Genomic DNA, 16,878 nt, shown 5'->3' with positions numbered 1-16,878 from the left:
AAATAGGTCTGAGATAAGGCCTTGGAAACAGCTTTTTTTTTTTTTTTTTTTTTTTTTTTTTTAAATTGCTCCTAAGCATTTTTTTTTTTTTTTTTTTTAATGAGGATCTTGAATCAGATGCGTATGTTTTGATTGATTGATTGATTGATTGATTTTGGCTGTGTTGGGTCTTCGTTTCTGTGCGAGGGCTTTCTCCAGTTGTGGCAAGCGGGGGCCACTCTTCATCGCGATGCGCGGGCCTCTCACCGCCGCGGCCTCTCTCGCCGCGGAGCACAGGCTCCAGACGCGCAGGCTCAGCAGTTGTGGCTCACGGGCCCAGCCGCTCCGCGGCATGTGGGATCTTCCCAGGCCAGGGCTCGAACCCGTGTCCCCTGCATTAGCAGGCAGACTCTCAACCACTGCGCCACCAGGGAAGCCCCGGAAACAGCTTTTTTAACAAGATCATCAAACCACACTTTAAGAAACAATGGACCAGAGATTGAAGGAGAAAAATTAGTTGGGAGGCTATCGTACCAACAATATAAAGGAGAAAAAAATACTTTGAGAGAACTAGCTTTAACAACAAGCGCCAATAGAAGAAAAAATCATTTTCTAGTGATTTTTCTCAAATAAAAAAATAAATCTACCTAACTCTTAGTTAATATATATCAGTGTAAAATGTGAGTGAAGTAGAAAACCAGAAGGAATTAAAGTTAGGTTTTATTTGAAATTCTAAAACTAAGGGAGCCATCCCTGCCTTTATTTTTTCCAGGTTAAGCTACTCAAACCCCTAAATACAATTTCTGCTTTCTGTATATCTAATATTTAGTATATATGTATTTACAAGTATAAAGTAGAATTAGGTCTTACCTGTTCTCTTAAACAGATGAAGATGGGAAAAGAAATGCTGATTAATATATGAGCAACAAAAAGCACTGCAACAGATTTTCTAGGAATTATAAGGTTTTGAGTGAGTAAAACCAAAGTCAAACATTAACTAATACAACTAACTTTTAATTTTTCCCTTATTGAATATTATACAGCATTTAAGATAATGTGCTTTTATTAGAGAATTTGAAATAGCTCAGAAGAACTTACTTCCTTTTTTTTTTTTTGCTTTTTCCAATCCTGAATAATTATGATATAATAATGTCCTATATTTGTATCATGTTTAACAATTTATAAACCATTTTTGTAGGCATTTCATATAATCCTGCAATAACCTTAAGGCTTTGGTATTATCGGTAGTTGACAAACTAAAACTCAGGCAGGATAAATGACTTATCTAAGATCACACAGCTATTATGTGGTAGAAATTGAACCCTAATCCAGGTGTTCTGCTCCAAACCAATTTTGTTTTCCTCTGTCAGCTTTTCCTTGTGACTATATACTAATATACACTGTGGTCTCTATCTTCCCCCCACAATCCAAATGAATCCCTGAGACTTATAGGTGAACATCTTAAATAAATATTTTTAAACAGATCACTTAGTGTTGAAACATTTTCATGTTGTAGATAAAAATTTAGGTATCAGAGCACAGTCATTTGATAATAAAACCAACTGGACTGATATAAATAAATAATTGGATTTAAAAATAAATGGGAGACAAGACCAATCTCCACTGCATAATTCCAAATAATTTGTATAGTTATTCTTACCATAGGGAGGTGGAGTGTAACTCCCACCCTTTAATTTAGGCTGTGTACAGCAACTACCTTCTAAGAGTAAAATATGGAAAGAAGGGAAGAAGACTGTTTCCAGTGGAGAAGACTGACAAGCACTACCTCAGCCAAGCGATTGAGGTCAACATCAACAGTGATAAGTCATGTTGATAGTATGTACCCTTGACACGATGTGATGAAAATGGCACTTTACATCAGTGATCTTCCTCCCCAAAACCCACAATCATGAGAAAAAACATCAGACAAACCCCAGTTGATAGACACTCAGGAAATGCCTGACAAGTGCTCCTCAACAAGGTCATCAAAAACAAGGTAAATCTGAGAAATTCTCACAGCCAAGAAGAGCTTCAGGAGACATGACAACTAAATGTAATGTGGGATCCTAGGACAGAAAAAGGACATTACATTAAAACCAAGGAAATCTGAACAAACTGTAGACTTTAATTAAATGATAATGTATCAGTGTCGGTTCATTAGTTGTGACAAACGTAAATGTTTATGATAAGGGAAACTGGTGTGGGCTATATGAGAACTCTACTATTTTACAGCTTTTCTGTAAATCTAAAACTTCTAAAATTAAAAGTTTATTTAGGGACTTCCCTGGTGGCGCAGTGGTTAAGAATCTGCCTGCCAATGCAGGGGACATTGGTTCAATCCCTGGTCCGGGAACATCCCACATGACACGGAGCAACTAAGCCCGTATGCCACAACTACTGAGCCTGGGCTCTAGAGCCTGCGAGCCACAACTACTGAGCCCGCGTGCCTAGAGCCCGTGCTCTGCAACAAGAGAAGCCACCTCAGTGAGAAGCCCGCGCACCGCAACGAAGAGTAGCCCCTGCTCTCCACAACTAGAGAAAGCCCACGTGCAGCAACAGACCCAATGCAGCCATAAATAAATAAATAAAGTTTATTTTTTTAAAAAAGACTAGAATAGAATAACACTTGGTCAACCAATTCCCTTCTTGGTGAATTGCTATGAATCGAAATGTTATATATCTTCCATCCTTAGATTGGTGTCAGGATTGGAGTTAATATCATTAGAGAATTATCTCAATATCATTGCAAATTATCCAGCCTGAGTATGAATTATCTTGAAGGAAATGAGTAAAGTTCTTTGGTTTTAAGTAAAGAAAACCCACAAAATTATCAGAATAATGCCCAAATATAAGGTGACCCTGAGTATAAGACAATTTCTTATCTTTCCAATAAAAAAATATTTTTACATACATATTTAAGATCATAATTTTAATAAAATAATACATGAATTTAGAAATATTATTCCCCTCCACCTGTCCCTTTTTATGAAACAATATTGCCTAAATTTTTTTACATGCAACTTTGATGTCAATATTTGGCACCTAGTAGGTTGTCAGTAAGCATTTATTGAATGAATGATAGTTTGAGATCATTGAGATATATGGAGAGCCCTGGATCACTCTGTGAGGATCCATTGAAGGTTTTTGACCAGGAAGCTAATACACAAAGGTGGGGTGGTATTTAGCCTTTTCTCAGGGGAAGTGGAGATATCACAAATCTTCTGCTTAAGGGAGGCCAAGGTGTGGCCAGGTGTTGGCCTAGGGGCACAGACGGAGCCCTGACTTAGGAGTCAGGCAGATTTGGATTTAGAAACTGCTGGAAGCTGAGTGGTCCCAAGAGTCTCTCTGAGGAGGTGCCACTGAAGCCAGGACCTGAGGGTGTAAAGAGTAAGGGCAGAAGCTCTCGGACGGGCATCACGCAGGCAGAAGGGACTCTACTGTCTCGGAGACAGAGGAAGGAGCCCACTGTGACCAGAGTATAGTGACTGGGGACCTTGGAAACCATGGAAAGGACTCCATTTTTTTTTTAACAGGAAGGGAAAAAATGGGATTGACATCTAATTTGCAGTCCTAAGAAACCACTTCCTTCTGTGAGGGGAATGGGTTGGAGGAGGAGTCAAGAATGGAAGCAAGGAGGCCAGATTGGAGATGATAATTAATAATAATAATAATAATAGCTAACACACTGCTTACTAAATGCCCAGGGACTGTTCTAAGCACTTTACATGAACCAACTCATTTAACTGCTTCCCAGTTAGCACCCTCTTTCATTCTCAAAAGTACCACAGATTTTTTTGAAGTATAGTTGCTGTACAATATTATATAAGTTACAGGCGTACAATAAATATAGTGATACACATTTTTAAAGGTTATACTCCATTTATAGTTATTATAAAATATTGGCTGTATTCACCATGTTGTTCAGTATATCCTTGTAGCTTATTTTATACCTAATAGCTTGTACCTCTTAACTCCCCTACCCCTATATTGCCCCTCCCTATTCCCTCTCCCCACTGGTAACCACAGTTTGTATGATAAATTCCAGGAAACTATGAATCAGCCAATTAACATTTTCAGAGGGGCTTGATAGTTGGAGTGCTCAGTCTCCTCTACCCATCATTTTCAAACCATTCTATGAAAGCCACTAACCAAGACAACTCTACAGTACAATATGAAAGTAGGAAAAACTGTGGAATCTCATCTCTAAACTTCCTGAGGCCCTTCCTTTTTGTTCCCTTCTGTCTTAACCCTGTCTCTTGGTTCTGAGTTTATGTGGGCATTTCTATTTGTCTCTTTTTCTCAGTGTCTTTTTTTTTTTTTTTCCTTTAACTCTCTCCCTTGAGTCTCTTTCCCTGTTTGTGTGTGTTCTGTTTCTATCCTCTTTACCCTCTTTGCCTTCCCCATTCCCTCTCTCTATTCTCTTCCCTTCCCCTAATCTCACTCATTCTTTCTTCCTCCCTCAACTGGCCGGTGAGGTACTGGCATGTACAGTGAATCTGTTCGGCTTAATATATAAAAATTGATATTGACTATTTCCATTTAAAACTAATTAAGGCTCCCAAGGGCCAGTGTACTCCTTCCAAAATGCTTCTATAGATGATTGTTACAAAGTATTTTAAATCTTTTTATCCCAGTTCCTGCATACACATCTCTCGAGGAAATTTACCTAGTACCCCACTCATCTAACTGGTTTCTTCCAATCCCCACACCTTCCCTTCCCACTCCACCACCACCTCCCGACTGCCTTCTCTACCTCAGGTCTGTCCCCAGCTCCTGCGCTGGACTGCACCTAAATCATACCAGACCACATGTTGAGCCAAGTGTCTCTCATTCTTCCATAATGTTTGTCTCAGTTTCTTTCCTTTGTTACCTTTCTAAGGCTTGATACTTTACAAACTATTGCTTTTGCTCTGAAGCTTATTTTTAAGCTGCTCTTACTTTTACGTATAAGTGCTTCTTTTGCCTGCCTACTTCCGAATAGCAGCTACCAGGGACAGCTCTCTTCCAAGCAGAGGCTCCCTTAGTAACGAGCATTCCTTTGTGCTCATCCTGCATATAAATCACCAGGGAGCTTTTAAATGAGAAAAGACCTGGCTGACCCAGAAGGTGGTATTTATAAATAGTCCTCCAGCCCCCCCTCCTTAAAGCTTGTCCACCTAATCCTCTCCTCTCTCAAGACTGGAAGTGACTTGACCTTTGAGTCTTAAAACTCAGGCTCTTTTTCTTTTAAAACTCTGGTTGGCAAAAAGCTGTTAAAAATGTTCTCAGCAGGATGATGATCAGTCCTCAGAGCTTGCCTTTCATTTCCAACATTTTTAGCCAAATATGCTTCCTCTTCTGTGGACCAATTTTTCACATTGTTATTATTTTAAGACACTTACCTCAGTAATTTTTATTTCTTTTTACTGATAGGCTATCATGGATTTGTATTTTTATGATGTAGAAAGCTGTTCCCAAATGACTGCATCTCTATCATGAACTAAGAGCCTTCCTTTTCACTCCTAAAATCACAGAACTTGGAGGGGCTCTAAGTAGCCTCCATCCCAGCATCACTGGATAGAGCTCTGTTGTATTTCCCTAATGCTGTATTATTTACTGAAGCTGAAATCTCATAGGTTTTTGTTAGGATTATGAAATGAAGCACATGATGTAGACACTAATAGATAGTGTCTATTTACCTAGTACCCCACTCATCTAACTGGTTTCTTCCAATCCTCACACCTTCCCTTCTCACTCCACCACCACCTGCCGACTGCCTTCTCTACCTCAGGTCTGTCCCCAGCTCCTGCACTGGACTGCACCTAAATCATACCAGACCACGTGTCTGATTAGGGTACATGCAGGAGCTGCCTAATTGTTGAATTGGCCAAAGATTTTTTTTTTTTACTATATTTCCCAAAAAGATAATTAAGTCCTTAATCTGATTATTTATAAAGAGAAGAGATGCTTATATTAGACAAAACATGTGTTTTTAGCAGCCTCTCTCCCTTGTTATAAAATGTAGGAAACTTAAATTCACTACCCACTAACTATCAGAGAGAATACTCTAATTTGAGGCTGTTTTCTTTTCATCCCCTAACAGATTGAAGAGTAAGTCCCGGTCCCAGGCTTTTCTTTGCTGACCTGGGTCAGGGGTAGTAATGCTTTTTGTAGAAGCTATTAGGTCTGATCCATCTGTTGCTTTGTGGGGAGAACCCCTTCCCCAAGGCTTTTCTTTTTTTTTTTAAATTTTATTTATTTATTTATTTATTTTTGGCTGTGTTGGGTCTTCGTTTCTGTGCGAGGGCTTTCTCTAGTTGTGGCAAGTGGGGGCCACTCTTCATCGCGGTTCGCGGGCCTCTCACTATCGTGGCCTCTCTTGTTGCGGAGCACGGGCTCCAGACGCGCAGGCTCAGTAATTGTGGCTCACGGGCCTAGTTGCTCTGCGGCATGTGGGATCTTCCCAGACCAGGGCTCGAACCCATGTCCCCTGCATTGGCAGGCAGATTCCCAACCACTGCGCCACCAGGGAAGCCCCCAAGGCTTTTCTTGCAGTAGTTTTGCTGGAATGTCCTACTTGCATGTGAGCCTGGAACTTTAGAAGTAATTTTAGTTCTGTTATTTAATTTAAGAAAGTTTGGTGTCCAGTGTGGCTGTATTTGTACATAAGAGACTATCTGTAGAAAAAGAATAAAAAACGTGTACACAGCAGGTTGAATAAGTACTGTGTCTTCTGAAAACCTTGGGCTTAAATGTCTAAGGCAGTTCTGTTTAGATCAGCACTCAGCGTGGACTAGCTAGAGCAGTAGTAGCTGTTGTTTTATTTCTCCAGTTGGGGAAGCTTTCTCTTAATATATGGAGACTCTAGAATGGGTAAGAATATGTGTAGTAATTAGAATTGTAAGAGATGGCCTAAGCAAGTATGGATACTTTTGACTTGCTTTTGGATTCAGTTGTTAAAAAAAAGTGGAGTGTCGGGCTTCCCTGGTGGCGCAGTGGTTGAGAATCTGCCTGCCAATGCAGGGCACACGGGTTCGAGCCCTGGTCTGGGAAGATCCCACATGCCGTGGAGCAACTAGGCCCGTGCGCCACAACTACTGAGCCTGCGTGTCTGGAGCCTGTGCTCCGCAACAAGAGAGGCCGCGATAGTGAGAGGCCCGCGCACCGCGATGAAGAGTGGCCCCAGCTTGCCACAACTAGAGGAAGCCCTCGCACAGAAACGAAGACCCAACACAGCCATAAATAAATAAATTAATTAATTTAAAAAAAAAAAAAAAAAGTGGAGTGTAGAAATATGAAACAGAGGAGAGAAAACCACGTAGGTACAGCAGAGCAGCAGTATTCAGCAATACAATGAGCACACAAGGAGAGTTTGTTAGGATTACACACACGGAGAGGAGAGTAGCACAACCAACACAACTTCAAAGCAATGGTGGGTTCATGTCGGGGGACAGTGCACAGACAGACCAAGGGCATAGGAAGCTTAGGGTACCCATCACATTCAAGGCACACTACTGGATAACCCTTGGTTCTCTTTTGTGACTTTTTTTATATAGCAACAAAACTTAGAAAGAATCTTTCCAGAGGGTTAAATGTAGTACCATTATGTACGTAATGGTGCTAATCAACTGTGTTGTTCAGGGTTCCTCACTGCAAGCTACCAAACAATGGGAAAGGCCCTCAAAGGCTCTCTGGTGCTTTCAGAACTGACTGCAGTTGGAGGAACAGGGGGAACACTGCAGAAAAGGTGGGGTTGGCACTACCTGCTGCCCCACCCTGAAGAAATGCTGACTTTTCCTCAAATCCTTGTGTGACTACAGCTTCAGGGCCCCAGGTGTCCAAGCCTAGCTCACGTGCTTGCCCCCAGCTGCACCATGACCAGGAGAGAAGGATCTGGATCTTCTAGTTGCTGTAGTGCAAAGCAGTCACTGCCTCCCGTGGGGGAAAGGAGGCTGCAGGGTGCTGGTTGGGAAGGTTTGGTTGCTAGACAGCAAAAAAAAAAAAAAAAAAAAAGGCATGTAAACTGTATCTATCTGAAGCTCAGTGTCTTGATAAATATTAACCATCTTTCCCAGGCTCAGCCAGCATGCATGGAGAATATTAATTTCATTTTCCTTTAATGATTTGTTCATTGTTTTTAAAAACAAAAACAAAAAAACTTGGGACTATCTTTTTTTTTTTAAATGATCTCACTCTCATTTTATTTATATTTCCTAATTATCAGCGAGGATAAGCACCATTCATTCGTATGTCACTGGAGGCATTATTTTTTTTTTAATTTATTTATTTTAATTAATTTATTTTTTTTTGGCTGTGTTGGGTCTTCGCCTCTGTGCGAGGGCTTCCTCCAGCTGCGGCAAGCGGGGGCCACTCTTCATCGCGGTGCGCGGGCCTCTCACTGTCGCGGCCTCTCTTGTTGCGGAGCACAGGCTCCAGACGCGCAGGCTCAGCAATTGTGGCTCACGGGCCCAGCCGCTCCGCGGCATGTGGGATCCTCCCGGACCAGGGCTCGAACCCGTGTCCCCTGCACCGGCAGGCAGATTCTCAACCACTGCGCCACCAGGGAAGCCCGGGACTATCTTTTTAAATTTAGTCTTTATCAAAGTTGTGTGTGTACATCAGTTAGAGTCATAGTTCTACCCAGTGTCTAATGAAGAACAGCATTCCATGTGCTCCCATTCCTATTTTCTACTCCCCAGAGAAAACTATTTTCAATTCTTTCTAGCTGATTTATTGGGTATTTATCTTGATATTTCTAAATAGCACACTGTGGTTATGTCTTAATGTTTCCGTTTTGGGCATTATTTATCAACTTCCCATGATGGAAATGAGTTTTGTTCTTTCTCCACACTTTACGCTTAATCACACATACACTCTCTTCTCCTTCCCCCATCCTCCCAGGGTAATTGTATTGGATCCATAGCCTGTCTTTTTATTATCACTACATCAACACTGTTTGCAATGAAGCCATGTAGTATACTGTGACTACTACTTTCTCCCAGTACCACCTTTGATTTTTCCCTGATGTTAATAATTGTCTTGGTTTTTTAATTCATTTGCTTCAATTTTCTATACTTCTCACTAATGTGACCTCCAAATCTCCCCTAACTGAATAAATCCTTTCCATATAAACACATTAGATATTCTATGAATTTCGTCTTTATTTTTAATTTCATCTTCTTTTAATTTTTTTTTTTTTTTTGGCTGCATTGGGTTTTCGTTGCTGCGCGCGGGCTTTCTCTAGTTGCGGTGAGTGGGGGCTACTCTTCGTTGCAGTGCGCGGGCTTCTCATTGCAGTGGCTTCTCTTGTTGCGGAGCATGGGCTCTAGGCATGTGGGCTTCAGTAGTTGCAGCAACGCGGGCTCAGTAGTTGTGGCTTGCGGGCTCTAGAGTGCAGGCTCAGTAGTTGTGGCGCACGGGCTTAGTTGCTTCGTGGCATGTGGATCTTCCCAGACCAGGGATCGAACCCATGTCCCCTGCATTGGCAGGCAGATTCTTAACCACTGTGCCACCAGGGAAGTCCAAATTTCATCTTCTTAAAAGGAAATCTCTTCCTAAGTGTTCTGACTTGCTCCTGTCTGGACCCTGGACCAGTCACCCTCCAGGCCTGCTAAGGAGCTATTGTCTTGGGGTCTCCTTCAACATCACTCTAAGGACCCCTTTACCTGTCTCTTGTTTTAGATCCCTTGCTTCCTCGATTCAGTGTCATCCTCTTCCTTGGTCTTCCCTGTCATTTTGAAGGAGCATGTTACCGTTCGTTTCTTGAGAAAGTAAAGGTTTTTTTAGTTTTAGGAATCATTTCCTTGAGAATTTTAAAGGCACTGCTCCATTTTTTTCTGTCCTCCAGAGTCCCTGTTGAAAAGTCTCATTCATTCTGATTTTGACCCTTTGCGTAACAACTTATTTTCCCTCTGGAAGCTTCTCTTTAACCTTGATGTTCTGCAAGTTCACAATGATGTGACTTGGGCCCTTGCTGGACTTTTTCTTGAATTCGTTTGTCTGATGACTTCCTCTCCTTGGTGTTTTCTGTTCTTTCTCAAATTCCTGCTAGTTAGATGTTGGACCTCTTGTACTGATGTCCAGTTTTTGCATCTTTACTCTCCTGTTTTCTATCCTTGTAGTCTTTTTCTTTTTGAAATAATTTCTCAACTTTGCCTTCCAACCCTTGCGTGGAGTTGTTTGGTTCTGCTATCAAAATGTATATTTTCCTAGAGTTTTTTTTGTCCTCTGAACATACTTTTTTATTTAATTGGTATTGTTGATGCATTTATTGTATGATGAGCAATACAGAAACAAGAAAATATAAATATGTAAGTTAGAAGGCATTTTCTGACTGAAAGAGATTATCAGTTGACCAGTCTCAAAAGTTTTAACCTTGAGCCAAAGAAAAATCACCTAAAATACACAAAATTCAATGGTATACAATTTTTAGTACAGTATATATAAGGATTATGTTTTTTTAAGATTTATTTATTTTTTATTTATTTTATTTTTGGCTGTTTCGGGTCTTAGTTGTGGCACACGGGATCTTCGTTGAGGCATGCGGGATCTTTTGTTGCGGTGCACGGGCTTCTCTCTAGTTGTGGTGCATGGGCTCCAGGGCACATGGGCTCTGTAGTTGTGGTGCGTGGGTTCCAGGGCACATGGGCTCTGTAGTTTGTGGCACTCGGGCTCTCTAGTTGAGGTGCATGAGCTCAGTAGTTGTGGCACACGGGCTTAGTTGCCCCGCAGCATGTGGGATGTTAGTTCCCTGACCAGGGATCGAACCCATGTCCCCTGCATTGTAAGGTGGATTCTTTACCACTGGACCAGCAGGGAAGTCCCTGTAAGGATTATGTTTTGCTGGTTGTTTTTGTGTTTGTTTTTAATGCTCATTTTTAAAAGTTTGTATCTTCCTCTGTAGCCTTTTTTTCCTCTAAGTTGCTTTTTTTTTCCTCTTTGTTTTGGTCTGTCTTTCATAGTAAATGCTTTCTTGAGTTTCTGGTGATCCTTGGTTATCTTCTCATATTTAAGAGCAGGCCACTAAAAAGCTACGTGAGAGGTCTGGACTTGTGAGTCAAGCTTATGGACTGTGATCTTCGCTGTAGGGCAATCTGCCTGAGTCATTTACTGGAATTTCTCTCATATCTGTTTCTTTAGGTCTTTTATCTTGGCTGGTCATATTCTGTTGGAAAATTTTAAATTTTGCACTGTTCATTTTCTACCTCTTTCTTGCAATTTCTAGATGTGTACAGTCTCTGAGTTCTCATGTTGTAGACAAAAATATCTCCCCTGGGTCTCTGCTTTTTCCTTTAAATGCCTTTTGTACTCTCCTACACATTCTTCTTCTTTTTTTTTTTTAATTTATTAATTTGGCTGTGCCGGGTCTTAGTTGCGGCATGCAGGATCTTCATTGCCGCATGCGGGATCTTTAGTTGCGGCATGCAGGCTCTTAGTTGCAGCATGCGGGATCTAGTTCCCTGACCAGAGATCAAACCCGGGCCCCCTGCATTGGGAACATGAAGTCTTAACCACTGAACCACCAGGGAAATCCCTCTCCTACACATTCTTATTTGCTTTCTTGGCACTTAGCAGTTAGGCCAACTTGCTAAAAAATAAACAAGAGTTGATAGCAAATCTGAAACACCTAGAGTACAAAGTAGGAGTCACTTCAGTGCCTTGTTTTTCCTTAATATATTGATCAGAAATTGGATGAACCTTCGGGATGCTGAGACAGGGAAGATACTCTGGCAAGGAACAGAAGACCTGTCAGTCCCTGGAGTGGAGCATGAAGGTACTTTCCACCCTTTGTCTGCACAGGGCTGATGACGCAGAGCAGGCCTAGGCATCAGGGAACTGAGTTAATGGAGACCCACCAGGGGACGGGCCTCTGCAGGCATAGCACGTCAGTCCACGTGGTGCTGAGATGTCTAGTTTCTTTCTTATGTTTCTTTCTCCTACTTCCCAAAACCCACTTCGTGCTGAAATTTTAGCATTAGAACATACCCAAATATACAAAGTAAGATCTCAACTTTTTTCTGAAAGAAAATTTGTGTTTTTATCTCCTTGAAATAAAAGAAAAACCAAGGGAACAGAATAGAAAGAAGGTTCCCATTCAGCCCCTTTCCTGATAAGAGGATCTGGGTAAGGCCTTTAGATGCACTAAATCTGTTGTTCCTTGAAGATCTTTCAGTCAAATGCACTGGACCAGTTTGGGACCTCTGCCTTTAATTAAAGTGTAATTCTGTTACCAAGGCATTTTATGAAATTTAACATAGATAATATACACTCTAAATCATCTCTAAGAAGCTCCCAGAAATGCTTTCAATATTTCTTTTTCTTTACCAGCCCGTGTTCCCAAGAAAATCCTCAAGTGCAAGGCAGTGTCTCGAGAATTGAACTTCTCTTCAGCAGAGCAAATGGAAAAATTCCGCCTGGAACAAAAAGTTTACTTCAAAGGGCAGTGCCTAGAAGGTATTCTGCTGCCAACATGCCTGAAATCTGGGCTTAGGGACAAAATCTGGACAGGGACAGAAGTCAAGACCCAGTGAACTAAAACACTGCTTTGATAACATTTATTTTGCAACTCAGTTTGTGATAGGGTTCCTACACCCTGGCAGATTGGGGAGCCCTGGCGAAAAGAAGCAAAAACAAAGCTGGCTACTACAGGGGCTCTGAGCCCAACAGAAGGGTTACTGACCCTGGAGGGCCTGAGGTTGGTGCCTGCTTTGTCACTGGCGTGGTATTATAACATGGTCACAAGGAAGCTGCTGGTTAGGGCCTGGTACAGTGCTCTCCATACAGTCTTGTACAGATTTGACTGGCAAGGCCACTCTGCATTGAGTTTTTACCATGAAGTCTAAGAGTGTACATATGTGTCTTAGAGCTGAAATTCCAAGTGAAAAGGCCTATTCTGTACTTCCGTTTATATAATTTACATCCAGCCTACTTCTAAGAAAATATTGCTGGTCCTAGTCCTTTAGATCCCAGAGCATAGGGAGCAGGCCTCTAGTGTGGTTCAGGGGACAGCCTGAAGGGGGCTTCCATGTCCTTTCTTGTGCCTCTGGCCTGGGAAGTTTCTGATGGCTTCAGTGGTGGGTCTTGGGGTAGGAAGAGACTTGCTCTAAAGGATGGGGACATGGAGCCCTGAGACTCTGCCCAGGGCGCCAGCTCACCTGCTTTTCCTTCTTCCTTCAGAATGGTTCTTCGAGTTTGGCTTTGTGATCCCTAACTCCACAAACACCTGGCAGTCCCTGATAGAGGCAGCGCCCGAGTCCCAGATGATGCCAGCCAGCGTGCTAACGTGAGTGAGCGGGCCGCAGGAACTGTGGAGGTGTCTAGAAGCAGGAATTCCAGGCACGTGGGACTCGTGGTCCCGTTCAACAGGCAGGCAATCTAGGTTGAGAAGAAGGGTAAAAGAGTATCCAGGGGTATCCGAAGTTACAGCTTACTGACTTTTGTCATGTGAAAAAGACAGTGTGATAGAATGAAAAGAATTAAAAACTTCAGAGTAAACGTTTAGACTAAATTCCTGATTAACCCTGACTAGCTGTGTAATCTTGGACAATGTACTTTACCTCTCTGGGCCTTATTCTCCTCCTCTCTAAATGTAGAATTAATAATTCTCTCTCACAGAGGTATAGTGAGGATAAAATGAGATGATATGGAAGGAAACTGGCATATAATATATATTAAGTCTATGCTAATTTGCTCCCTTTCCTTACTATCAAACTTCTGGTACTCTGTACTTTGTTTGAATGGCCTTCAGTGGAATCTGGCAAAGTCCTAATTCTGTTTTAGAGGATAATGTTTGGTTATAGTTTTTCAGAGACTAGCTTATAATTTTAATAGATATGCTTCCTGCTCAAAGAATAATTAGTTTGTCCTTTGTCCCCAAAAGTCAGTCAATAACTGCCTACCTACCATTTTTCTCTTGGGAAAAGATTTTAGTCTTTTAGAAGTTTTAGCAGTATTGCCTAGTAACAAATTATTCACACAGATAATTGTGCAATATTGGATCATCTCTTTAAACAGGTCCTTTATGAAAGCCACATTGAATTTGTAAATAGAGGTTATTTATGTTATAAGTCTTGAATAGATTTTTAATTTGTATAATAGTAGGTATTTTTATATTCCATCAACCAGTCAGATCTTGAGTTCCTTATTTACCTATTTTATAATTAATTACTAGCAAGAAGATATCTGCTGGATATTAATTACCCTGGGAAAGTACAGTGTCATATGTAGAAGGGCATTTTTTAGATTTTGTTAACCATTATTTGACTTATCCTTGGCCAGGCCTGATTTCTTTCAGGTATTAACACCACTAAGTCTGTGATAACATATTTAGGTTATTTAAGTTATGTCTTACTTTTTAGAACCCCAAAGTAGTACCACTGTTGCCTTTAACTCAGTACAAGAGTAGTTTGATTTGGAAACACTGAGATAACCACCAAGAAAAATGAAATTGCACACTGTATACAATACAGGTGTATTGTTTGGGGTTCTTAAGCCATAAGCCATAGAAACTGACTCTGGCTTACAGGACAGTGTTGAAAGGGTAGGGCTGAGACCTGAGAAACTCGAAAGATGCAGGTGGCAGGAACTGTGGATGGTTTCCTCAAGGAGCAGCTGTGGGAAGGATCTTGCTCAGGGAAGAGAGTCTGATTGGCCCAAATTACATCCTGTGCCCACCCCTTTGCCAGGCGAGGGCGGGGCCACTTGGTTGACCCATGGACTGGAGATAGGGTGGTTCCCCAAGAGAAGAACAGAGTGCTGTTACCCAAAGTGAGGAGAATAGATGCAGGACAGGCCAACCCACAGCTGTCCACCAGAGTAAGTTATGTAGGAAAAGATACGTCTGCAGGTTTCCATGTGAATCAGAAAGTCGGTCATATTTATAGGCACCCCTGTGTGCATAGCACTCTAAGGGCCTTAAGTATACTGTGGATTAAGACATGCTCCCTCTTATGATTTCTGAACTTGAAGAAGACCTACCTAGTCACATAAGTTAAATGTCATGTTAGACATCTAACCCCATATGGACATAGATTTTAATATCCCCAAACCAAGGTTATAGGTGAGTGCATGTCCACAGGCCCAGCAGACCCAGATTGAAACCACTTTGTGGAAATGAGATCTGTTGTCTAACACGCTCACTCTTTCGCCCTCTCTTCTTACTTATAGTGGAAATGTTATCATAGAGACAAAGTTTTTTGACGACGATCTTCTTGTAAGCACATCCAGAGTGAGACTTTTCTACGTTTGAGAGAAGAATATGTGTGCATTTCAAGAATTCATTTTTTTAGGGGGAAGGAGGAAACTGTGTACTTTTTTCATCTATACATTTGATTTTTGACACTTCCACCCCTAATTCCCTCTACGGCAAAACCCACCTGCGGCCACCAGGGGACCAGCTCTGTGTAGGTAACCTGATGGCTTTTTTCTCTCAAGCCACCATCTTCAACTGACCAGATTAAACTCCCAATCCCAGACCAGGGCAGAGGGCATGCCTCAACTCCGTGGAGTAGACATGGGGACAAACACATACCACAAGCTGTTCCCGTCACCCTCCCTGCCTCCTTCTTGGGCCCTGCAGGCAACACATCTTCCTTTGGCCCCTGGTTTTAGAAAAATTCAAGTTCCTGACCCACATTTAGTTTTTTCCTACCATTTCTATTTCATACATTCTCATACATTTAACTTGTAAAATAGACTGTGATATTATTGTTACATAGTGAATTAAAACATATGAATTAAAATATTCCTATGTCTTTAGCATGGCATTGCTTTCATCTATCCTTTTTTTGGAATGTGAACCTGGCTCCATGATGGGAAGAAAGACATTTAACAGACCAGACTGTAGGATCACAGCTATATTTTACTCCAGAGATCGACTGATAGATCTTGTGGTTCCTGAGTGCTTCAGTTGCTGCTTTCCAAGAAGGTACAACATACCTGAACAAGACCCATGACCTTGACATTTGTCTTTTAGATGTGATATTTCGTGGTTCTCTTCCACAACATACATGCACCCTCTGCTTGTTTGTACTGTTTTTAACTTTTTCCCTTCTTTTATAATGTGCATTTGTTCAAGAGATTTCCAGAAAGGTTAGAAGTTCTAAGTTGGTAGAGTAAGGACTCTTATTCCTAAATGAGAAACTAGAAGTTACAAAATGAAGAAAAGATCTCCCTAAACTCAACTGGAGAACAATGGGAAGGCATCCAGGATGGGGTGGGATGCTGAGAGGCCTTAAAACCAGTGGTCAGAGGAAGCCCATGTAGCAGAGAAGTAGTTATATCTGCAGTGCTTCCAAGTCTGACAATAGAGAGAAAACTAAAAAGGGCTCTCTTTCAGGAACTTACCTCTGAGCTACCGGTAGCCTTCACTGTCCTTTATAAAATACCAACAATTAAGTTTTCTGGTTCCTCCGGTAGTAAGGTCTGAGGCCAGACGAGGGAAAATACACCAAGAGATGGGCTCTCCTTGGTGTAGCCCCTGTTCCTAGATTCCTGCTCTCCTTCCATCTGTTACCGCAAAGGGCCTGTTTGCATATGTGGGTGGGGAGGAGAAGCAGTACATTTTTAGTATACTATTGCCGTCTTTCAGTGATGACTCCATTCTTCACATTAGATCTGTTATCTTCAAAAGCTAATTTTTTAATACCAAAGGTTGGATTAAAAAAAAGAAAAACAAGGTAAAAGTGAATCAAGCTTTTCTTTTGCTCTCCAAAACTGCCATGTCTTTTCTCAGAGTGAACCTGTCTCCTTCCCTTTTCCTGGACTATATCTTCTCCCCAGAGTCCCATCAGGGAAGGCTGTCAGGGGCCTGGATACATTCTGATGGAGAAAGGACTTCCCAGGGAAGGCTTCTCCACCCGCTTAGACCTCCTTCACTGCCCTTCTCCACTCACTCACCCGGCCAACAGTCAGGGACACACT

General features: G+C 41.7%; 1 protein-coding gene across 1 annotated transcript in view; it reads left to right on the top strand.

Annotated features, from left to right (window-relative positions):
• PDE6D (phosphodiesterase 6D) overlaps window positions 1–15,720 on the top strand; it is a 48,959-nt gene extending 33,239 nt beyond the window's left edge. Inside the window, exons 2-5 of the mRNA XM_007184716.3 lie at window positions 11,643–11,731; window positions 12,286–12,411; window positions 13,135–13,240; window positions 15,124–15,720. Coding sequence (XP_007184778.1) covers window positions 11,643–11,731; window positions 12,286–12,411; window positions 13,135–13,240; window positions 15,124–15,205 — 403 coding nt within the window. The 3' untranslated portion in view covers window positions 15,206–15,720. The remainder of the gene's footprint in view (window positions 1–11,642; window positions 11,732–12,285; window positions 12,412–13,134; window positions 13,241–15,123) is intronic.
• The last annotated feature ends 1,158 nt before the right edge of the window (window positions 15,721–16,878 follow it).

The sequence above is a fragment of the Balaenoptera acutorostrata genome, chromosome 8 (assembly GCF_949987535.1).
Source record: "Balaenoptera acutorostrata chromosome 8, mBalAcu1.1, whole genome shotgun sequence".
NCBI classification, from domain to species: Eukaryota; Metazoa; Chordata; class Mammalia; order Artiodactyla; family Balaenopteridae; genus Balaenoptera; species Balaenoptera acutorostrata.
Note: the sequence above shows the minus strand (reverse complement) of the source record. Positions and strands in the feature narration are given on the sequence as shown.